Below are 24,293 nucleotides of genomic sequence, written 5' to 3' on the forward strand. Positions count from 1 at the left end.
GTAAGTACATAGAGAGCAACTACCACAGGCTCAAGTGTTGTACTATGTGTTAATTCCCAAAGATGATTTGTAGAACATTAAAATCCAAAAATGGATTCTGAAGAATTTTGCCAGCTGCCAGGCTGGATTACTTTAAATCCATGTTTTCAAAATGTAAAACTCTGTTCTAAAGGAAAACTCTTTAGTAAAAACCTTTGCTTTCTAAATTTCCACAGATATTTTACCCTTTAAAAGAAGGCAGCTTTCACAGGCCAAGGTCTTTGTGTGCTTACAGAAACTTAAAAGGTTAAAAAAAAAAAAAAAAGTTAAAACAAGCGCCTGGAGCCCAAAGAAGTCTTCAAAGATATTTTCCTTCAGTTAGTTTCCTTTAGGAAATTTATAAATTCTTTCTCCTATCCAAATAGTAGCAATAACTTAAAAATAGGTGGCCCAGTGGTAAAGAATCCTCCTGCCAATACAGGAGATGTAAGAGACGTGGGTTCGATCCCTGGGTTGGGAAGATCCCCTGGCGAAGGGAATGGCACTCCACTCCAGTATTCTTGCCCCAGAAATCCCATGGACAGAGGAGCCTGGCAAAGCTTTAGCCCATGGGGTCTCGAAAAAGAGTCGGACTGACTTAGCAACTAAATAACAACAATAATTTGAAAATGTTATTAATGTTTCTTTTGTTAATGGATTTATTCACAAGTCCATTTCCAGAAATTTCTGTTTTGAGACACTGCAAAATAATTTGGTCCTTCACAGAATTGTTTTAGAATGAGACTAGAAGCTCTGATCTGTAGTATTTTGTCTACATATCCTGGGAGGAGTTTCAGCCTTTTAAATTTTGGATTGCAATTGCCTCTCTTCCAAGGCTACTCATTTTTGTCGAAGTGCGAGTCTACTGAAGTCGTCAGGCCTGAACTTGGGGAGGGTAATTTGAGACGGCGTTCCTAGGAGTGAGACGGGAACCTGAAACCCTAACCAGAGAAGGGGGTGGGATTAACGCCCCAAAGTCAGCACCGGTTTCTAACTGATTGGAAGGGACGAAGTGGGTGGAATCTTCTGACCCTGCCCCCGGGCCTCCGTAGCTAAGGACGCTTCGGCCAAGGCAACCGCGATGGATCAGGACGAAGCGTTGACCACCGTGGACAATATAGTCACGCAGTTCAACACCTACGAAGATTTTCTGGACTCGCAGATCACCACCCTGGACTTGTACTACCTGGAGGTAAGGGCGGCCGCCCAGTAGGGTGGCCACCGCCTTTGCGTTCCCTGGGTCCGCGCACGATCCTGAGCCCCGGGGTCGTGGGGTGTTTGCCCCCTGGCGGTGAAGCTTGGGGACTGCACGCGCGGCAGTTTCCCGACCGCGGCTCCAAAGCCACGGCGGTGCAGCGCCGCCGTGTCCGTGTCCCTACCCCACGGCGCCTTCCCGCCCCCACTACCTGGGTCTGCGCGGCATCCCGGCCCCTTGCGTCCGTGACGCTGCGCAGACCCGTGCCCGTGCGCACGCGCACCACACGCGCCGCGGAACCCGGGTTGTCTGCCCAGCGCCGCCCTCGCCGCCTCCTGGCCGCTCCGCTTCCAAAGTCCTGCCTTTGCGAGCTGCGGGGCTGGATTTGGAGACCCCCGGAGACCGTTCCGGGGGCTGCAGTTCAGGTCTGACGCCCTGTTTCTTTTTGCCAGTTTGTACCAAAGAACAGAAGGCAGTATCCTGCCAGGTGTATCTGGTGTTTTACTAGGCATTTGGTTCCCTGAACTGTCACCCCCAGCTAGTTGGTTCCGAAAGCGCTTTAATTACAGGTACACGTTACAGCTCCCTGTAAGTGCAGGCATAAGCTGACTCCTGTTTACCGAGTTGATGGAGCACAACTATTGTTGACAGTTAAAAAAAAAAAAAAGCCTACAACGCAGCAAAATCGGACGTAATTGGGATTGGCTACAGTCCTCCTCTGGCTTCTTAAAGGTGCTGGGGATGGATGGGGAGCAAGTCGGGGGCTGGGAGGAGGGCAGAGGATAAAGCGCTTGGCCTCCTGGAGGAGAATCAGGATGAGGGGTGGGTGGGGGAGGGGGCGGGGAATAATGGGCTGCGGGTCCTGAGAAGCAGGATATGGACTGAACGTTCCCTAGCCCTGATACAGTCCGCAGACCAGGCCGACTAAATGGACACTGACTTGGAAATTATGCTGTTGTGGAGCCAGACCCCAGAACCCCAAGTTGCCCCATATTTAGGCCAGAGAGAGCAAGCACTGCTATGTGGGTCCACTCCACATCTGAGTCTGAGAAGGATGTGTATCTTGCAGTGAACTCCACAAATACTTATTCACCACAACAGTAATTCTGTCTTTTAGTGGATTGAAATTTTTGGATTTGGAGTCCAAAATGATCGTCTTAAAAGTTAGATTTTACTTCAGTGGGGATTCCAAGGTCTGAAAAGTGCTTCTCAAAACGCAGTCATGTGCTACATAGGAACATAATTTTTTTTGATACAATATATTTGACATGTACACAATGCTTTCATTTATTGTTTATCCTTGGCTGCACTGGGCCTTTGTTGCTGCCCTCTAGCTTTCTCTAGTTGTGGTTCTTGGGCTTCTCATTGCTGTTCCTGGGCTTCTTATTGCCGTGGCTTTTCTTGTTGTGGGAGCACAGGCTTCAGGTGTGAGGGCTTCAGTGGTTGCCGCACAGGCCCTCAGTAGTTGTGGCTTGCGGTCCCTGGAGCTTCAGTTCAGTTCAGTCGCTCAGTCATGTCCGACTTTCTGCGACCCCATGGACTGCGGCACGCCAGGCTTCCCTGTTTATCACCAACTCCTGGAGCTTGCTCAAACTCATGTCCAGGGAGTCGGTGATGCCATCCAACCATCTCAACCTCTGTCATCTCCTTCTCCTTCTGCCTTCAATCTTTCTCAGCATCAGGGTCTTTTTCAATGAGTCAGTTCTTCTCATGAGGTGGCCAAAGTATTGAAGCTTCAGCTTTAGCATCATTCCTTCCAAAGAACACCCAGGATGATCTCCTTTAGAATGGACTGGTTGGATCTCCTTGCAGTCCAAGAGACTCTCGAGTCTTTTCCAACACCACAGTTCAAAAGCATAAATTCTTCGGCGCTCAGCTTTCTTTATAGTCCAACTCCCACATCCAAACATGACTACTAGAAAAACCATAGCTTTGACTAGACAGACCTTTATTGGCAAAGTAATATCTCTGCTTTTTAATATGCTGTCTAGGTTGGTCATAACTTTTCTTCCAAGGAGCGAGTGGCTTTTAATTTCATGGCTGCAGTCACCATCTACAGTGATCTTGGAGCCCCCAAATATAAAGTCTCTCACTGTTTCCCCATCTATTTGCCATGAAGTGAGGGACCAGATGCCATGATCTTAGTTTTTCAAATGTTGAATTGTAAGCCAACTTTTTCACTCTCCTCTTTCACTTTCATCAAGAGGCTCTTCAGTTCTTCCTCACTTTCTACCATAAGGGTGGTGTCATTTGCACATCTGAGGTTATTGATATTTTTCCTGGCAATCTTGATTCCAGCTCGTGCTTCATCCAGCCCAGCATTTTGCATGATGTACTCTGCATATAAGTTAAATAAGCAGGGTGACAATATACAGCCTTGTCATACTCCTTTCCCAGTTTGGAACCAGTCCATTGTTCAAACTACTGCACAGTTGCTCTCATCTCAATGCTAGCAAAGTAACGCTCAAAATTCTCCAAGCCAGGCTTCAATAGTACGTGAATCGTGAACTTCCAGATGTTGAAGCTGGTTTTAGAAAAGGCAGAGGAACAAGAGATCAAAATGCCAACATCTGTCGGATCATTGAAAAAGCAAGAGAGTTCCAGGAAAACATCTACTTCTACTTTATTGACTATGCCAAAGCCTTTGACTGTGTGGATCACAACAAACCGTGGAAAACTCTTAAGGAGATGGGAATACTAGGCCACCTGACCTGCTTCCCTAGAGCTTCCAGCCTGCACTAGTTGTGGCATGTGGGCTCAGTAGTTTCAGCTGGAGGGTTCTAGAGCACGGGCTCAGTAGTTGTGACTCATGGGGTTAGTTGCTCTGAGGCAGGTGGAATCTTCCCAGCCAGGGACTGAATCTGCGTCCCCTGCATTGGCAGGTGGATTCTTACCCACTGTGCCACCAGGGAAGTCCAGGAACATAATTTTAAGGAAGTAGAAATATCCCACTTTAGTCCTATCTTTTCCATGAACAAATTGTGTGACCTTGCGCAGAAAATTTGATCTTTCTGGAATTACGTGTTAAAAAAAAGCCAGGTGGTATTTCCAACATATTTTCTGACTTAAAAATCAAGCTTTTGATATTTTATACAGATAATATAAAATTAAAATCATGAAAGTTCAGTTTTATGCCTTGCAATGGAAGTCACTGAAATAAATGAGGGGCAAAAAGTAGTGGTGTCAAACAATGTTTGAATCTAAATTTTTGAATATCTAAATAAATAATAATGAAGTATAGACAATAAATATCCCAATAGGATATAATTATCTTTGTAGCACATGTGCACGATTGCCAAGCTTAAGCTTAATATTGTTAAGAAAGGTTTCGATTTTTTTAAGGCAGAGTTTTTCATGTGAGTTAGCAATGAAACTCGTTGATGTTAATTAGGAGTGAGAAATTAATACTTTGTGTTATATTAATCATAATTTCAAAGGTCTCCAAAATGGAAAATGATGACTATGTTTGGAGGAAAGGTAAAGACATTTACTGTTAAATTTGATATTAGTTAAGCCATTTGTTGTCAGCCAACTTCTTTCACTGGCCACTTTAGTGCTGGCATAATGGGGGCATGGAAGAAGACAGAAGCTACACATGGGCCCAGTAGCATGCGTGCCCTCTTGCAAAGGCTGATGTAGCTGAACATCCAACTCAAATGACAGGCATTTGACTGTCAGCAACCAAGTTGAATACCTACAATATAGCACCATTTCTCAAGGGAACCAACCAACCACTTGGTGGCAAATAGAACACATTAGCCCCTTCAACTTTGGAAAGGTCAATAATTCAATCTGATAGGAACAGATACATTTGGTAGTAAGGGGTTTGCCTCTTCTGGCTATAGTCATAAGTCTGCTCCGCTATGTAATGGCCTATGGAGTATTTTTTTCTCTTGGAAAAAAGCTTTTAAATATCATGAAACTATATCAAATGTTTTCCCCTTTCATGATGGAGGTAGTCGTGTGTAACTAACCTGCTACCAAGTGTCTGGCTAATCCCTAAGACTTGGGCTTTTCATTTTCTTTTCCCATAGCGTTCAGCACACTTAGAAGCAACCAATGCCATTATCTTTCTTATTGCCACTAAATTATACTCTGGCAAAAAACACTTGGTTACCCAAAGCCCTGACTTCTTGGCAAGTCTGTAAAGTTGATAAATTAAAACTTGGCCTCTGCACTTCACTGACTACAGCATAATCTTTTCTACTGTAAAGAGGGCTTGTAATACCTTTAATAAGGTCAGAGAACCAATTCTAGGTAACCTAGAACCAGTCAATCTGTCCTTTAAATTTCCATTCCTCTGGAATCCTTGCCAATAGCCAACTGTGACTCATTCAGGGTTCACTAAGAGAAGCAGAACATGCACACGCACACACACATACACACAGATGCAAATATATGTGTGTCATGTATGTTTACTTTTTTATGGAGATTTTCCCTTACACCGTTATGAGAACTATTTAAATGGTTGATGAAGGGCTGTTTCTTTAGTGTCTGGAACCTGAAGTCATTAGGACAGATAGATAGCCAGGAAGTAAAGCTACGTGAGAAGTGGGGGAAACAAGGGGAAATGGACCTGTAAAAGTGCACTAGAATTCATAGGGACAAACTGGAACTTGGATCAGGCTGTCACCTTTTCTACACTTCCAACTTTGATGGTAGGAGGAGCTCTGCAGAAGAAGCTAATATCTTTAGTCACAGAGATAAACGTACTCATACACCTGACCCAGGAGTTGGAGGAGGTAAAGGAGAAGATCCTGTAAGAACTAGAACAATATGGTTGCTCTTCTATCATCCACATCTATTGCAAATGTCTCTTGTGGTCCAACCTAACCTGTAACTAACTAAGGAAGGAAAGTTATGGAAACAAAGCTCTAACTTAGCTTAGCTAAGTTGACAGAATACAGATTCACCGTATCTGCCACATTTTACTTTTCACAGGGAGAATGAATTAAAGTCTAACTTACATAATTAAAAATTAATGAAAAGCATGTAGTTTTCTTAAATCATTTATAGGATTTGTATAGCCCTGACATCAATCTAGAAAATGATAGCACAAAATGGAAAGCTAAAGACTAATTTTACTTACTGAGTGAGAAATGAATCTAGGAATATAATAAGAAATAATAGATCAGAGACTGCTAAATACTACTCTTAAGTAGTGTGGTTTATCATAGGAATGCAAAGATGGACTCAGACAGGAAAGACTGCACTTCTCATCAGAAATAATACAAGCCATGGTATAATGGGATAACATTCTCTAAAGTGCCGAAAGATTAAAAAGTCAGCCTGTAACACTAATCCAGCAAAAATGTCTTTCAAAAATCAAGTGAAATAACTGAAGAAATCAAAGAGAAAACAACAAGTTCCTGAAAAAGATAAAAGAGAAGACCAACAATCCAAAATCTAGGGGATGAAAGCAAAAGCAGTTCTAAGAGGGAAGTGGATAATGAAAGAAGCTTTTTAGGAAACAAGAAAAATCTCAAATAAGCAACCTAGACTTGCACCTAAAGGAACTAGAAAAAGACAAGCAAACAAAACCTGAACTGAGTAGAAACAAAGAAACCATAAAGATCAGAGCAAAAAAGTCGTGAATAGAGACTAGAAAAATAACAGAAAAGATCAGTGAACTTAAGTTATTTCTTTGAAAGATAAATACAGTTGATAAACTTTTACCCAGTCTTATCAAATAAAAAAGAGAGAAGGCCCAAACAAATAAAATCAAAAGTAAAAAAGGAAATGTTATAATTGATGCCACAGAGATACAAAGGACTGTTTGAGACTACTCTGAACAACTGTATGACAATAAAATGGACAACCCTGTAGAAATGGACAGATTCCTAGAAATGTACACTCTCTCACGTCTGAACCAGGAAGAAATAGAAAATATGAACAGACCAATTACCACTAATGAAATTGAATCAGTAATAAACTAACTCTCAGCAAACAAAGTCCAGGAGCAGATAGCTTCTCAGGTGAATTCTACCAAGCATTTGGAGAAGAGTTAACTCCTATCCCTTTCGACACTTCAAAAAATTAAAGCAGAAGTAATGCTTCCAAACTCACTCTGCAAAGCCAACATCACCCAGATACCAAAACTGGACAAAGATATCACACACAGAAAAGAAAATCATAGATCAATATCCTCAAAAATCCTCAACAAGATGTTAGCAAACTGAATTCAATAAAACATTAAAAGGATCATACACCATGGTCAAATGGGATTTATTCTAGAGATACAAGGATGGCTCAATATTCACTAATCAATCAATGTGGCTTAATATTGACTAATCCAATTTCATTCAACAATTTATTAATATGATGTTATTAACAAATTGCTGAATGAAAATGATATGATCATTTCAATAGATGTAGTCAAAAGCTTTTGACAGTATTCAGTATCCATTTCTGATAAAGACTCTCAACAAAGTGGGTGTAAAGGAAACATACATCAAAATAATAAAGGCTATATATGACAAACCCACAGCTGTCATCATACTTAACAGTAGAAAGTTGAAAGCATTTTATCTAAGGTCAAGAATAAGAGAAGGATGCCCACACTTGCCACTTTTGTTCAACATAGTATTGTAAATCCTAGTCATAGTGATTAGAGAAGAAAAAGAAATAAAAAGAATACAAATTGGAGAGGAAGAAGTAAAACCACCACTCTTTGCAGGTGATATGATACTATACATAATAAATCCTAAGTGTTAGTCACTCAGTAGTGTCCAACTCTTTGCGACCCCGTGGACTGTAGCTTTCCAGGCTCCTCTGTGCATGGAATTCTCTAGGCAAGACAACTGGAGTGGGTTGCCATTTCCTTCTCCAGGGGATCTTCCCAACCCAAGAATTGAACCTAGGTCTTTTGCATTGCAGGCAGATTCTTTACTGTTTGAGCCACCAAAGAAGCATTGCAGGTGGATTCTTTATCATCTGAGCTACCAAGGAAGCCCCAATAAATCCTCAGACACCATCAAAAAATTATAGGAACTCATCATGCGATTTAGTAAAGTTGCAGTATACAAAATTAATATGCAGAAACCTGTTGCTTTCCCATATGCTAACAATGAACTATCTGAAAAGGAAACTGAAAAAACAATCCTGTTTGTAACTGCATCAAACAGAACAGAATACTTAAGAATGAATTTAACTAAGGAGATAGATTACCTGTACTTGGAAAACCATAAGACACTGATGAAGGAAACTAAAGACAACACAAACAGACGGAAAGATATACAGTGCTCATGATTGGAGGAATTAATATTGTTAAAATGACTCTACTACCCAAGACAATCTACAGATTCAATGCAGTCCTTATTAAAAGACAGCCTTCGGAATGGGAGAAAATAATAGCAAATGAAGCAACTGACAAACAACTAATCTCAAAAATATACAAGCAACTCATGCAGCTCAATTCCAGAAAAATAAATGACCCAATCAAAAAATGGGCCAAAGAACTAAACAGACACTTCTCCAAAGAAGACATACAGATGGCTAACAAACATATGAAAAGATGATCAACATCATTCATTATCAGAGAAATGCAAATCAAGACCACGATGAGGTACCATTTCACACCAGTCAGAATGGCTGTGATCCAAAAGTCTACAAGCAATAAATGCTGGAGAAGGTGTGGAGAAAAGGGAACCCTCTTACACTGTTGGTAGGAATGCAAACTAGTACAGCCATTATGGAGAACAGTGTGGAGATTCCTTAAAAAACTGGAAACAGAACTGCCTTATGACCCAGCAATCCCACTGCTGGGCATACACACCAAGGAAACTAGAATTGAAAGAGACACGTGTACCCCAGTGTTCATTGCAGCACTGTTTATAGCCAGGACATGGAAGCAATCTAGATGTCCATCAGCAGATGAATGGATAAGAAAGCTGTGGTACATATACACAATGGAGTATTACTCAGCCATCAAAAAGAATACATTTGAATCAGTTCTAATGAGGTGGATGAACCTGGAGCCGATTTATACAGAGTGAAGTAAGCCAGAAAGAAAAACACCAATACAGTATACGAACGCATATATATGGAATTTAGAAAGATGGTAACGATAACCCTGTATGCAAGACAGCAAAAGAGATACAGATGTACAGAACAGACTTTTTGACTCTGTGGGAGAGGGAGAGGGTGGGATGATTTGGGAGAATGGCATCAAAACATGTATAATATCATATAAGAAATGAATTGCCAGTCTAGGTTCGATGCAGGATACAGGATGCTTGGGGTTGGTGCACTGGGATAACCCAGAGGGATGGTATGGGGAGGAAGGTGGGAGCAGTTCAGGAGTGGGAACTTATGTACACCTGTGGTGGATTCATGTTGATGTATGGCAAAACCAATACAGTATTGTAAAGTAAAAAAATAAAAATAAAAAAGGTAAAATACAAGTGGGATTTTTCATAGAACTAGTACAAATTCTAAAATTTTTATGGAAACAGAGGAGACATCAAATATCTAAAGCAATCAATATAGAAAGAACTGGATTTAAAATTATACTGCAAGGCTATGGTAATCAAAATAATATAGTATTGGCACAAAAGCAGATACAGATCAATAGAACAGAAGAGTGAGTCCAGAAATGAACTCATACTCTATTGGGCAATTAGTCTATGACAAAGAAGACAGGAATATACAATGGGAAAAGACAGCCTCTTCAATAAATGTTTTTGGGAAAACTGGACAACTGTGTGCAAAAAGGTCAAACTGGAGTACTTCCTTATACTACGTACAAAAATAAATTCAAAATGGATTAAAGACTTAAATGCAAGACTTGAAACTATGAAACTTCTAGAAGAAAGCATAGCCTGTACATTCTATTACGCTGGTCTGGGAAATACATTTCTGGATGTATCTGCCCAGGCAAGGAAAACAAAAACAAAAATGGTAGACAAATGGTACTACATCACATTAAAAGGCTTTTGCATAGCAAAAGAAACTATCAACAAAACAAAAGGCCACTTAGTAAATAGGAGAAGATATTTGCAGATGATACACTTGAGAAGGGTTAATACCCAAAATATACAAAAAACTCATACAACTCTACATCAGAAAAACCCAAACAAGATGATTAAAGAAATGAGACAACCAGAATAGATATTTTTCCACAGAAGATACACAAATGGCCAGCAGATGTATGAAAAGTTGCTCAGTATCACTAGTCATCAGTTCAGTTCAGTTCAGTTCAGTCGCTCAGTCGTGTCCGACTCTTTGCAACCCCATGAACCACAGCATGCCAGGCTTCCCTGTCTATCACCAACTCCCGGAGTTTACCCAAACTCACGTCCATTGAATTGGTGATGCCATCCAACTATCTCATCCTCTGTTGTCCCCTTCTCTTCCTGCCCTCAATCTTTCCCAGCATCAGGGTCTTTTCAAATGAGTCAGCTCTCCGCATCAGGTGGCCAAAGTATTGGAGTTTCAGCTTCAGGATCGTTCCTTCCAGTGAATATTCAGGACTGATATCCTTTAGGATGGACTGGTTAGATCTCCTTGCAGTCCAAAAGACTCTCAAGAGTCTTCTACAACACCACAATTCAAAAGCTCACAATTCTTCTGCGCTCAGCTTTCTTTATAGTCCAACTCTCACATCCATACATGACTACTGGAAAAACCATAGCCTTGACTAGATGGACCTTTGTTGACAAAGTAATGTCTCTGCTTTTTAACATGCTATCTAGGTTGGTCATAAGTTTCCTTCCAAGGAGTATGCGTCTTTTAATTTCATGGCTGCAGTCACCATCTGCCGTGATTTTGGAGCCCCCCAAAATAAAGTCTGACACTGTTTCTACTGTTTCCCCATCTATTTCCCATGAAGTGATGAGACCAGAAGCCATGATCTTTGTTTTCTGAATGTTGAGCTTTAAGCCAACTTTTTCGCTCTCCTCTTTCACTTTCATCAAGAGGCTTTTTAGTTCCTCTTCACTTTCTGACATAAGGGTGGTGTCATCTGCATATCTGAGGTGATTGATATTTCTCCCGGCAATCTTGATTCCAGCTTGTGCTTCTTCCAGTCCAGCATTTCTCATGATGTACTCTGCATATAAGTTAAATAAGCAGGGTGACAATATACAGCCTTGATGTATTCCTTTTCCTATTTGGAACCAGTCTGTTGTTCCATGTCCAGTTCTAACTGTTGCTTCCTGACCTGCCTACAGGTTTCTCAAGAGGCAGGTCAGGTGGTCTGGTATTCCCATCTCTTTCAGAATTTTCCACGGTTTATTGTGATCCACATAGTCAAAGGCTTTGGCATAGTCAATGAAGCAAAAATAGATGTTTTTTCTGGAACTCTCTTGCTTTTTCATTGATCCAGTGGATGTTGGCAATTTGATCTCTTGTTCCTCTGCCTTTTCTAAAACCAGCTTGAACATCTGGAAGTTCACGGTTCACATATTGCTGAAGCCTGGCTAGTCATCAGGGAAATGCAAATCAAACCCATAAGGTAGCACCTCACAAATTTCAGAATGGCTGTTATCAAAGACAACAAATAACAAATATTGATGAGGATGTTGAGAAAGGGGAATCTTCATGCACAGTTGAAGAGCATGTAAATTGCTGCAGTCACTGTGGGAGAGAGTATGGAGACTTAAGAATTTAAAACTAGAGCTACCATATGATCCAGCAATTCTACTCCAAAGAAAATGAAAATATTAATTCAAAAAGACATAGGCACCCCTGTGTTCACTGCATTATTATTTATATTAGCCAAGATATGGAAACACCTAAGTGCCATTAACAGATGAATGAATAAAGATGTGGTTACAATAGAATATTACTCAGCCATAAAAAGAATGAAACCCTGCCATTTCTGTCAACATGGAGGGGCCTAGAGGGCATTATGCTAAATGAAATAAATAGACAGACAAAGACAAATACTCCATGATCTCACTTATATGTAGAATCTAGAAAAAAAAATGAACAGCTATATTTAACAAAACATAAGAAGAGTGATAGATACAGAGAACAAACAGGTGATTGCCAAATGGGAATGAATTAGAGGGAGGAGAGAAATAGATGAGGGATATTAAGAGATAAAGACTTCCAGGTGCACAGAAGTGTGCGAGTCATGGGTATGAAATGTACAGTGTGGGGAATAGTCAATAACTATGTAATATCTTTATATGGTGAGATATTTGTTAATTAGATATCATGGTTATTATTTGATAGGAATATGAAATCTCCTTGCTGTGTAACTGGAATTAACAGTGTTGTAGGTCAATGTACTTTAAAACAAACAGACAAACAAACATACTCTTAGAAAAAGATCAGATTTGTGGTTACCAGACATTGAGGAGGGTGGAGGGAGGGGGAATTAAATGAAGGCAGTGCAAAGGTACAGACTTGCAATTATAAGCTGAATAAGTACTAGGGATATAATGTATAACCTGACAAATATAATTAATGCTGCTTTCTGTCATTTTTGAAAGTTGTTGAGAGTAAATCCTAAGAGATCTCATCCCAAGGGAAAAGATGTATGTATTTTTCTATTTCTTTAATTTGGTATCTGTATGAGATAGATGTGAACTAAACTTACTGCAGTAATCATTTCATGATGTATATAAATCAAATCATTATACTGTACACTTTGAACTTATATAGTACTGTATGTCAATTATATCTTAGTAAAACTTGAAGAAAAAATTCAGGTGAAATAAATATTTTCTTTTTAGTAAAAAAAAAAAAAGCCAAGATAACTTGTTAGCAGGCCTGTTGTTATTTTTTTAATTTAAATTTATTTATTTTAATTGGAGGCTAATTACTTTACAATATTATATTGGATTTGCCATACATCAACATGAATCCACCACGGGTGTACACGTGCTCCCCATCCTGAACCCCCTTCCCACCTCCCTCCCACCCACACCATCCCTCTGGGTCATCGCAGTGCACCAGCCCCAAGCATCCGGTATCCTGCATTGAACCTGGACTGGCGATTCGTTTCTTATATGATATTATACATGTTTCGATGCCATTCTCCCAAATCATCCCACCCTCTCCCTCTCTCACAGAGTCCAAAAGACTGTTCTATACATCTGTGTCTCTTTTGCTGTCTCGCATACAGGGTTATCATTACCATCTTTCTAAATTCCATATATATGCATTAGTATACTGTATTGGTGTTTTTCTTTGTGGCTTACTTCACTCTGTATAATCGGCTCCAGTTTCATCCACCTCATTAGAACTGATTCGAATGTATTCTTTTTGATGGCTGAGTAATACTCCATTGTGTATATGTACCACAGCTTTCTTATCCATTCATCTAGCAAGCCTGTTAAAAAAATATTTATTTTATTTATTTGGCTGTGCCAGGTCTTAACTGCAACACAAGGACATGTGAACTCAACAAGTTGTGGTATGTGAACACCTAAGTTGCAGCATGTGGGATCTAGTTTCCTGACCAGGGATCGAACCTGGGCTCCCTGCAATGGGAGCACTGGACCACCAGGGAAATCCCTTAGTAGGCCTTTCCTACAAGAATTGTTAAAGTTTTTGAGGTAGAAGAAAAATCGTGTGTCTGTAAGAAACTTGGATCTACACAAAAGAATGAAAATCACCAGAAATGCAAATGAATGAATGAATATGTGAATGAATAAAACTACTTTATTTCTGTTCCTTTAAAGATAAGTTATTTAAAGATGATTAACCATTTAAAGTAGAGAGATGACTTGTGACTCCACCAGTTAGAACATGGTTATGGTTAAGTGGGGAAACAACTTCAACTTTCTACTTGATCTTGTCATTTGTTACAATACAAAGAAGGCTGAGCACCAAAGAATTGATGCCTTTGAATTGTGGTGCTGGAGAAGACTCTTGAGAGTCCTTTGGACTGCGAGGAGATGGAACCAGTCAGTCCTAAAGGAAATCAACACTGAATATCCATTGGAAGGATTGATGCTGAAGCTGAAGCTCCAGTACTCTGGCCACCTGATGCGAACAGCTGGCTCATTGGAAAAGACCCTGATGCTGGGAAAGATTTAAGGCAGGAAAAGGAGATGACCGAGGAGATGGTTGGATGGCATCACTGACTCAATGGACATGGGTTTGAGTAAGCTCCAGGAGATAGTGAAGGACAGAGAAGCCTGGCATGCTGCAGTCCGTGGGGTCATAAAGAGTCAGACATGATGTAGTGACTGAACAACAACATATTAGTGTCAGTGAACACAGATCTATCCAAATGCTTCAGTGTGGCTCTGGTAGGGTACACAACGATAATTCACTCCATATGCAAAGTTAATAGTGTAGTTGGGTTGGGTTTCATTCAATCACTGATGAGTTATGTGTGAGGAACCATGGTTCCTTATACCTGGCTGGTTAGTTCCATAGCACACTGTGGTATAGAGCAGAAAGAGGTATAAGAAAAAGAAGAGCTAGTCGATACAACCACTTCTTAATGGTCTTTATTATATAAAATGCTCTGTTGACCACAGGCAACTTATATTTTGCTGCTAGAAGAACCCCACAGTCTCACAGAGCTCAGCTATGAATTCTTCCCCTGGGCTCACTTTTAGTAATGTATTTAAGAAAATTTATACTCAAGTCATCTCATTTTTTGTAAATCAAACTCAAAATCTTGCATCCCTTTTCTATTAAATGTTCACTCCACTAGGTGGAGGCATTTGCTCAGTTTTGTGGTTCAGAGGAACGTAGCCTGGGATAGAGAGTATAGTGAGCTGGGGAACAAGTCAAGAAAGAGCCCTGGCAAGCCCTGCTGCTTTGCATTGTCTTCACTTGGCAAATGTACTCATATTGCTACACAGGTTTCAGTATTTGCTTTTAGTGTTTAGCAAAGCAAAGTAGTCAGGTTTTCCACGTTGATAGTATCTGAATTTTGTTTGAGTAGTTTGAACTTTAAAATAGCCACTGTGGGTTGAATAGATTATTAACCATGAATTAAGTTTTCTCATTTTAATTCTGCTAGACAGAAAGTGAAGAAGAACTAAAGAGCCTCTTGATGAAAGTGAAAGAGGAGAGTGAAAAAGCTGGCTTACAACTCAACATTCAGAAAACTGAGATCATGGCATCTGGTCCCATCACTTCATGGCAAATAGATAGGGAAACAGTGGAAACAGTGGCTGACTTTATTTTTTTAGAGTCCAAAATCACTGCAGATGGTTATTGCAGCCATGAAATTAAAAGACACTTACTCCTTGGAAGGAAAGTTATGACCAACCTAGATAGCATATTCAAAAGCAGAGACATTACTTTGTCAACAAAGGTCCTTCTAGTCAAGGCTATGGTTTTTCCAGTAGTCATGTATGGATGTGAGAGTTGGACTATAAAGAAAGCAGAGCACCAAAAAATGGATGCTTTTGAACTGTGGTGTTGGAGAAGACTCTTGAGAGTCCCTTGGATTGAAAGGAGATCCAACCAGTCCATCCTAAAGGAGATCAGTCCTAGGTGTTCATTGGTAGGACTGATGCTGAAGCTGAAACTCCAGTACTCTGGCCGCCTAATGCGAAGAGCTGACTCATTTGAAAAGACCCTGATGCTGGAAAGATTGAGGGCAGGAGAAGGGGACAACAGAGGATGAGATGGTTGGATGACATCACTGACTCAATGGACATGGGTTTGGGTGGACTCCGGAGTTGGTGGTGGACAGGGAGGGCTGGCGTGCTGCGGTTCATGGGGTCACAAAGAGTCGGACACAGCTGAGTGACTGAACTGAACTGAACTGAGACAGTTCTTGCATTCAGCAGTGATGTACTGAGTGAGGGTCTGTAACAATAAAATAAATGCTATTTTCACAATATTGCAGACATTTTCTGTTTAATTAAGATGGTAATATAAGGGATAATGTAAAATGTTAATATACATACTGTTATGTAATACTTAGGGGTTTCATAGGTGGCCCTAGTGGTAAAGAACACGCCTGTTAATACAGGAAATGTGAGACATGGGTTTGGTCCCTGGCTCTAGAAGATCCCCTAGAGGAGGGCATGACAGCCACTCCAGTATTCTTGCTGGAAAAATTCCATGGACAGAGGAGCCTGGTGGGCTAGTGTCAATAGGGTCACACAGAGTCAGATGCAACTGAAGCGACTTAGCGTGCACGCACACACAAGTAATACTTAAGCCTTTGTAACTTCTGGTAAAATATCACCTCTTCAATAGGGAGATGCTGTTCTCTTTTGAATACGCTATGCAAGTAACAGAAATGTGTGTGACAATTTTAAAAATAACTGAAATATAAAAGGTCCAGAGAATTGTAGGGAAATATATATATATATATATATATTTTCAGTTTGAAGCTTTTTGTGGTCATCTTGGGTTTCTACTTCTCTGTTTTTATTGGTACTGACATTATATGGAAACAATATCCCTCTACTCAAATAGGAAATTCATCTGCTCTTTGCTTTGTATTTGAAGTTATAATGCCCTGTGTCATCAGTTAATTGACTTCAAGGAAGTAACTCTCTGAAGTATTGAACTTTCTGAAAGCAACCCAGTTTTCTTTTTTGTGCAATTGCTTTTTATAAAGCCTTTCTTGTATAAATACTATTGTCTTGTATAAATACTATTGTCTCTCAGTTTTATTGTTTTAAGGATACTTTATTAATTATCTACAGTTCGTCTCATAAATTGATTGAAAACATAACAGACTTTTGTCTTCCAATCCCTTAGAGAAAATTTAGTGTGTGATGTTATTATTATTTTTTCCCCCATCTTACATCTCTGGGAAAGAGATGACAAATTAGATGTTTATAAAATTATTGTTGGAAAGAATTCTAACTTTTCATGTCTAACATATCTTGTCTCATATTTATAACACATTTGCTTTTTCATTTGAAACAGTTATTCAGTATACATTGATAAAATGTCTCATTCATCCACAAACCTAACAATCGATCTTCTTTTCAGGATGAAGGTCTGGCCCGCCAGTTGGTGGAGCTAGGCTACCGAGGTACTGGAGAGGTGGTGAAAAGAGAAGATTTTGAAGCAAGGAAGGCAGCTATAGAGATTGCAAGGTTGGCTGAAAGAACTCAGAAAAAGTAAGTGTCCATGCTCCAAAATGATTTTATATTACATTGTAGAGTCTGTGAAAAAAATCCAGTTTTGTTGGCATTGTGGTAATTTAGAAGCACTGGTTGGAACCGGTAGAACTTGGAATATTCTAAGCATGTGTTGTGCAGATCAGGGATTGGAGGAACTGTGGTATGGTTGCAAGAAAGCCACAAGCAACTGTGAGCTACTAATTTAGAAAATATCGATACTGCAATATGGTCATCATACCAATAAAGTCCTATTAAAACACAATTCTATATAATTGGCTTTACACAAAAACTATGAGTGATTTTTGCCTTTGTACTTTTGAGGCCTGTAAATCTTTGGCTTCATTTACATTCTCATGTTTTTGTAAACACTGATTCACTGGATTCTATTAACAATCACTGGCTTTTGTTAATGTGACTCATACCTGGTTATATGAAATGTGAATTTAATAAAATACATTAAATGTATTAGGAAAGAGACGTACATCTAAAGTGAATAAACAAGTAAGACAATTTGAAAAGGATTTTACAAGTAATTATCTATTTTCTTTTTAAAAGTTAATGCTAAAGTTGTAAATGTTGGAGAAGATAATTACTTAGAAATTGGTATATTATTCTTGCTGTTGTTGTTGTTTAGTCATTAAGTTGTGCCTGACTCTTTCTGACTCCATAGATGTAGCCCGCCAGGCTCCCCTGTCCATAGGTTCCCTACCTATGGCTAATTCTTGTTGACGTTTGACAGAAAACAACAAAATTCTGTAAAGCAATTATCCTTCAACTAAAAAACAAATTAATTAAAAAAAAGAATGCTGTATCTTCCTGACCCAGGGATTGAACCCACATCTCTTGCATTGGCAGGCAAAGCTTTTACCACTGAGCCACCAGGAAAGCCCACATTATTCTTAGTTAACATTTTAAAAAATGCCCAATAATTATGAGTAGATGTCTCCTATGGATTTGCTATAAAAATAACATTTGGTAGTGGACTGTGAATCCATTCTGGAAACGTGCAATTTTAATGGATCTTTCCATTAAAGTAGTGGTTCTCGTACTTGAGAACCATAGAATACTGGAATTTAATATGCTGACATTCAGTAATATATTAGTCTTCTGTTGCTGTCATAACACATTGCTACAAACTGAGTGGCTGAACACTACACAAATGTATTTATTCATCGTCCTATAGGTCAGAAATCCGAGTACAGTGGCTTGGCTGGATTCTCTGCACTCTCTATCACAAAGTTGAAATCCTGGTGTTGGCTAGACTGAGTTCTTTTCTGGAGACTCTGAGAATGAATCTGCTTCCACACTCATTTGGGGTTTCTGTGATAGCTCAGCTGGTAAAGAATCTGCCTGCAATGTAGGAGACCCCCGTTCGATTCCTGGGTCAGGAAGATCTGCTGGAGAATATATAGGCTACTCACTCCAGTACTCTTGGGCTTCCTTTGTGGCTTAGCTGGTAAAGAATCCACCTGCAATGTGGGAGACCTAGGTTCGATCCCTGGGTTGGGAAGATCCCCTGGAGAAAGGAAAGGCTACCCACATATGGGATGGGCCCCACAAGTTTCCTCTTGCCCCGTGTGGGAGTTACTTTGTTCTCTTCTCTGCCCAGGTCCATTGTAGTGTTATTGGCAGGAGGGCCAGCAGAGTCTGGACACCAAACATGTCCTGTACCTATTTTGCTGAGGATCACTTTGAAAATATGTGTGAACATATGCCTGCCCACCAACTGGTACCAACTTGAAAACATGTGATTCTACTATGAGATTATCTTAGTTAGCTTCTCTAATGTGTGGGCAAGCAGCCCTATGCAGATCACAACCCTATTCTCTAGCAATCATAGAGCACTCATTTCAAGAATTGCTGGCACCTAAGAGTATGTCACTTTCCTAGAATAGTTCCATAGATAAAAGTGGCTGGTTAAAGATACTGGGAGAGAGTATTTTGCTGGAAGAAAGCACAAGGTTGAAACAGATTCCTTAGTTGTTCACTTCACAAATACTCATAGACAACCGTGCTGCGCTAGGTGTTATGCTAGGCGCAGGGGCTATTATAGACAACTTATTAGTCCCTGCCTTCCAGAAAACTGAGGGCTGGATAAAGAAAAGAGTGATGTTGCTGGTGGGAGTATACAATGGGAAATAGTTTGGTGGTTCTTCAAATAGTTACCGTATGACCCAGTAATCCCACTCCTAAGTGTATATCCAAGGGAACTGAATACTTAGGTCCACTGAAAAACTTATACACCAATGTTCATAGCAGGATTATTCATAGCAGCCAGAAAAGGGCAGAAACTCCGGGACTTCCCTGGTGGTTTAGTGGTTAAAACTCTGAGCTTTCACTGCAGGGGGTATGGGTTCAAACCCTGGTCAGGGAACTAAGATCCCACATGCTGCATGGCATGGACAGAAGAGGGAAAGAAGAAAAAAAAAAAAAGGGGGAAGCAATCCAAATGTCCGTCAACTGATAAATGGATAAAAATGTGGTATACATAGATACAATGGAATATTATTCAGTCTTGAAAAGAAGTGAAATATTCTTCTCTGCTATGACATGAATAAACTTTGATTTAGCAAAGATTTAGATTTAGCAAAGAAGGCAGGTAAAAAGTTTATAAATTATATAGTCCCGTTTATTTAAAGTGTCCACAATTGGTAGATCCATAAGGACAAAAGTAGATTTGTGGTTGTCTTTGTCAAGGGCTGGAAAGAAGAGTGAAAGAAGAATGATTGCCAGTGGGTATGGGCTGTCTTTCTTGGGTGATAGAATGTTCTGGAATTAGATATTGGTGATGACTGTACAGCTTTGTAACTGTATTAAGAACCATTGAATTGTGTAACTTGGAAGTTTGAATATTATGGTTTGTGAATTATCTCAATTTAGGAAGGCAGTTACAACAGAAGATAACAGATGCTATCATAGGTCTCACAGCAACACCCTGAAGTAGTACTAAGTCAAGATTTGAATGTGAACAGGGAAGGCTCTTCTTAAGGCATGTCAGCTGAATTTACTTTTAAAGGGCAAAGAAGAGTCAATGCGGAGAAGGCAATGGCACCCAACTCCAGTGTTCTTGCCTGAAAAATCCCATGGATGGAGGAGCTTGGTAGGCTGTAGTCCATGGGGTTGTGAAGAGTAGGACATGACTGACTTCACTTTCACTTTTCACTTTCATGCATTGGAGAAGGAAATGGCAACCCACTCCAGTGTTCTTGCCTGGAGAATCCCAGGGACGGGGGAGCCTGGTGGGCTGCCGTCTGTGGGGTCTCACAGAGTCGGACATGACTGAAGTGACTTAGCAGCAGCAGAAGCAGCAGCAGGAGTCAATCAGGAAAACAAGGGTATGAAGATGGACACACATTCAGTTTGCCTCAATTCATGATAAACTCACCTTCTTCACAAATCATCCTCTTTACCTCTTTGTCTTAATTTGTGCCTAGTCCCTTGCTAAGACATCCCCCTATCCCAACTTGTACCAGCTAGAGGTCACTCATTTCCACAGTTACTGGATTGGTGGTGGTGGCGGCAGTGGTGGTGAGTGGCCTCTGCATTCTCCTAGCTCCCTCAGCCTTTGCTTCAAAGCCCTCTCTGCTTCATTATCACATAAACATCATCTCTCATCCCCCATCCACTGAGATTCATGCCAGCTGGGTAGCTGCAAGGCAGAGACTTTTTGTAAAGGTTGGAAAGAAAGGATGGGATTAATTTAGCTGGTGTTTACTGAGGTAGCTCCCCTCATAAGTCCTGGAGAATCTCTATTTGTAGTGAGAAGTTCAGTTGATTTCCATGGGTGATAGAAAGAAAGATGTTGACTATTTGCACACAGGTTGAATGTTGGATTATTGGGGTCTAGTTAGTAGTGATATCTGAGTAGTTATATCTCAGCTTGAACACTCTCCTGGATGAGCTTGTAAGATCATCAGCCTCTTAGCTTTGGGCCAGTTTATGTTTTTAGGAGATGAATTAGCTCTTCTTTAAACTGCTTCTGAGATAATGACCTTATTTTTACTGACATGCAGAATCTGAAACACAGAGGGCATAAATAGTAGCCCTGGAGGAACTGAGAATTGTACTACTTGGCTGTTGCCATCGTCTTGAGAGACTTTGTGGTACGCCTTTGGGAATTCCTATAAAGGGAGCTTGATAGACATCTCAGATGCCAAATATATAGGGATCCCTGTGATCTTTTTTGCTGAAATAGAGAGGGTATCTGTGGTAATTGGGGCTTCCCAGGTGGCTCAGTGGTGAAGAATTTACCTGTCAGTGCAGAAGATGCAGGAGACCTGGGTTCGATCCCTGGGTCGGGAAGATCCCTGGAGGAGGAAATGGCAACCCACTCCAGTATTCTTGCCTGCAAATCCCAAGGGTAGAGGAGCCTGGTGGGCTACAGTCCATGGGGTTACAAAGAGTTGGACATGACTGAGCATGCACGTATGCATAGTGATTTTGGAGAAGGCCCTATATTCTTTTATCCTCAAGTACATCGGGGACTAAATTTAAAAAGTTGGACAAGTCCCCAACCTTTCTTATTCCAACCAATCGTCAGCTTATCATCTGTCCACTATTTCTAAGTGGAGTATTTTCCCTCAATTTGTTTTTAAAAATAGGAGTTGGAAGTATCTATTAATTGATAGCATACTTTTTCTGAAGATGAAGTTAGATACAAGGTCAAAATTTATGATTCACTTTATGATCAAAAGGGAATACCACATGCTAGTGAATTAAATGAATTTCTGTAAGTTTAATGTTTTCTACTAGTTAACATCTGATGTCTATAAAATGGTTTCACCTTTTCACTTTATTTCAAGTAGTTTATGCTTTTAAAATCATTCTTGTGCATTTAATAGCGCTCAAGCAAGAAATCTAGAGTTGTGGCTTGTCTGAGATTAGCTTCTCCAGGAAGCAGACAGTGAGGGGTCAGAAGAGAGGTTTGCTGGGGAAGTAACACCTGTGAAAGGAAAAGTGAGGAAACAGGACTAAGCAGGGTCAGAATCTTCTTCTTCTTTTTTTTTTTAATATTTATGTATTTATTTGGCTGTTCTGGGTCTTCATCACCACATGTGGTATCTTCACTCCTGGTTGCGGCACTCAGGATGTTTTTAGTTGTGGCATACAAACTAGTTGCAACATGTGGGATGAGTTCCCTGACCAGGCATCAATCCGGGGCCTCCGGCACTGGGAGCGCAGAGTCCCAGCCACTGGACCACCTGGGAAGACCCAGGGTCAGACTCTTTTTTTTTTTTTTGCCAGTAAACAACTTAGTCTTTTATTTGCCCAAGGCCAGCTGTTGCAGGCATTGAGGCCCCAAGACTTCCAGAAGGGATGGGGGAGGGGGTGAGCCATCCTGCCTCCCAGGTGCTGCCTGCCCCATCCTGCTTCCTGCAGGAGATGGGACAGTAGATAAAGTGGACCCTTGCACCATCAAGTATCTCCTCAATTTTGTGTGTGTGTCAGTTGCGCAGTCGTGTCTGTTTCCATGACTTCATGGACTGTAGCCCACCAGGTTCCTCTGTCCAAGGGGTTCTCCAGGCAAGAGTACTGGAGGGTCAGACTCTTGATACCAAAGTTACAAAGACTCTCCCAGCACCTCAGAAAGCCCCAGAGTAAAGGCTCTTTGTTAAAGTTTGGGTGAAGTGTTCAGGCCCTTAGTACCTCTTTTGTGTCTAGTCATTGCCTGAGGGTTGCCCTCCAAGTGTGATCTCAGCTTGAAACTGAGGCAGATCCTGGAAGGGTTAATAGCTAGAGGCTGTCATTTCAGCATCTTCCCATAGCCAGGCAGGGAGGCTTTTTTCCAAGGGCTATCTGAGTGCCATGTCCCCATGCCTGCTACAGTTCACCCCATGTGACGTATGGATCCATATTATACTTGCAGGGAGCAGCTCTTCCACCGCACCAAGGGCCTTCTTCCAGAGAGGTCATTCACAAGAGGAGAGTTAGTGGGATGAACTACAGTCCCCATTACTCCTGTTGGTTTGGGGGCCAGAGGTGGTTCTCATCATCTCATTCTTCTACTGTTCATCCTGTATCCTCTGTCTTCAGCTGTCACCTCTGTTAGTCTTAACCATAAGATGATGGAGGCCATGGTAATCCTACTGTGCTCATGCTGAAGTTGCTGACTTTCTCATCCTCATTTAAAATTCTATTCAGTTCAGTTCAGTTCAGTCGCTCAGTCGTGTCCGACTCTTTGCGACCCCATGAATCGCAGCACGCCAGGCTTCCCTGTCCATCACCAACTCCCAGAGTTCACTCAGACTCACGTCCATCGAGTCAGTGATGCCATCCAGCCATCTCATCCTCTGTCATCCCCTTCTCCTCCTGCCCCCAGTCCCTCCCAGCATCAGAGTCTTTTCCAATGAGTCAGCTCTTTGCATGAGGTGGCCAAAGTACTGGAGCTTCAGCTTTAGCATCATTCCTTCCAAAGAAATCCCAGGGCTGATCTCCTTCAGAATGGATTGGTTGGATCTCCTCACAGTCCAAGGGACTCTCAAGAGTCTTCTCCAACATCACAGTTCAAAAGCATCAATTCTTCGGCGTTCATCCTTCTTTACAGTCCAACTCTCACATCCATACATGACCACAGGAAAAACGATAGCCTTGACTAGACTGACCTTAGTTGGAAAAGTAATGTCTCTGCTTTTGAATATGCTGTCTAGGTTGATCATCACTTTTCTTCCAAGGAGGAAGCGTCTTTTAATTTCATGGCTATTCGGAAGTACCAAGGTAATAAAGTAATGCTCAAAATACTCCAAGCCAGGCTTCAGCAATACATGAACCGTGAACTCCCTGATGTTCAAGCTGGTTTTAGAAAAGGCAGAGGAACCAGAGATCAAATTGCCAACATCACTGGATCATGGAAAAAGCGAGGGAGTTCCAGAAAAAACATCTATTTCTGCTTTATTGACTATGCCAAAGCCTTTGACTGTGTGTATCACAATAAACTGTGGAAAATTCTGAAAGAGATGGGAATACCAGACCACCTGACCTGCCTCTTGAGAAATCTGTATGCAGGTCAGGAAGCAACAGTTAGAACTGGTAAATGGAACAACAGACTGGTTCCAAATAGGAAAAGAGTATGTCGAGGC

The 24,293-nt window shown here is 40.9% G+C and overlaps 1 protein-coding gene across 1 annotated transcript in view; it reads left to right on the forward strand.

Moving 5' to 3' along the window:
- Positions 1-1,087: 1,087 nt before the first annotated feature.
- Positions 1,088-24,293, forward strand: part of CFAP299 (cilia and flagella associated protein 299) — a 713,998-nt gene continuing 690,792 nt past the window's right edge. Inside the window, exons 1-2 of the mRNA XM_069594459.1 lie at positions 1,088-1,210; positions 17,084-17,214. Of these exons, the coding sequence (XP_069450560.1) occupies positions 1,100-1,210; positions 17,084-17,214 (242 nt within the window). The 5' untranslated portion in view covers positions 1,088-1,099. The remainder of the gene's footprint in view (positions 1,211-17,083; positions 17,215-24,293) is intronic.

This window comes from Ovis canadensis, chromosome 6, assembly GCF_042477335.2.
Source record: "Ovis canadensis isolate MfBH-ARS-UI-01 breed Bighorn chromosome 6, ARS-UI_OviCan_v2, whole genome shotgun sequence".
Lineage (NCBI taxonomy): Eukaryota > Metazoa > Chordata > Mammalia > Artiodactyla > Bovidae > Ovis > Ovis canadensis.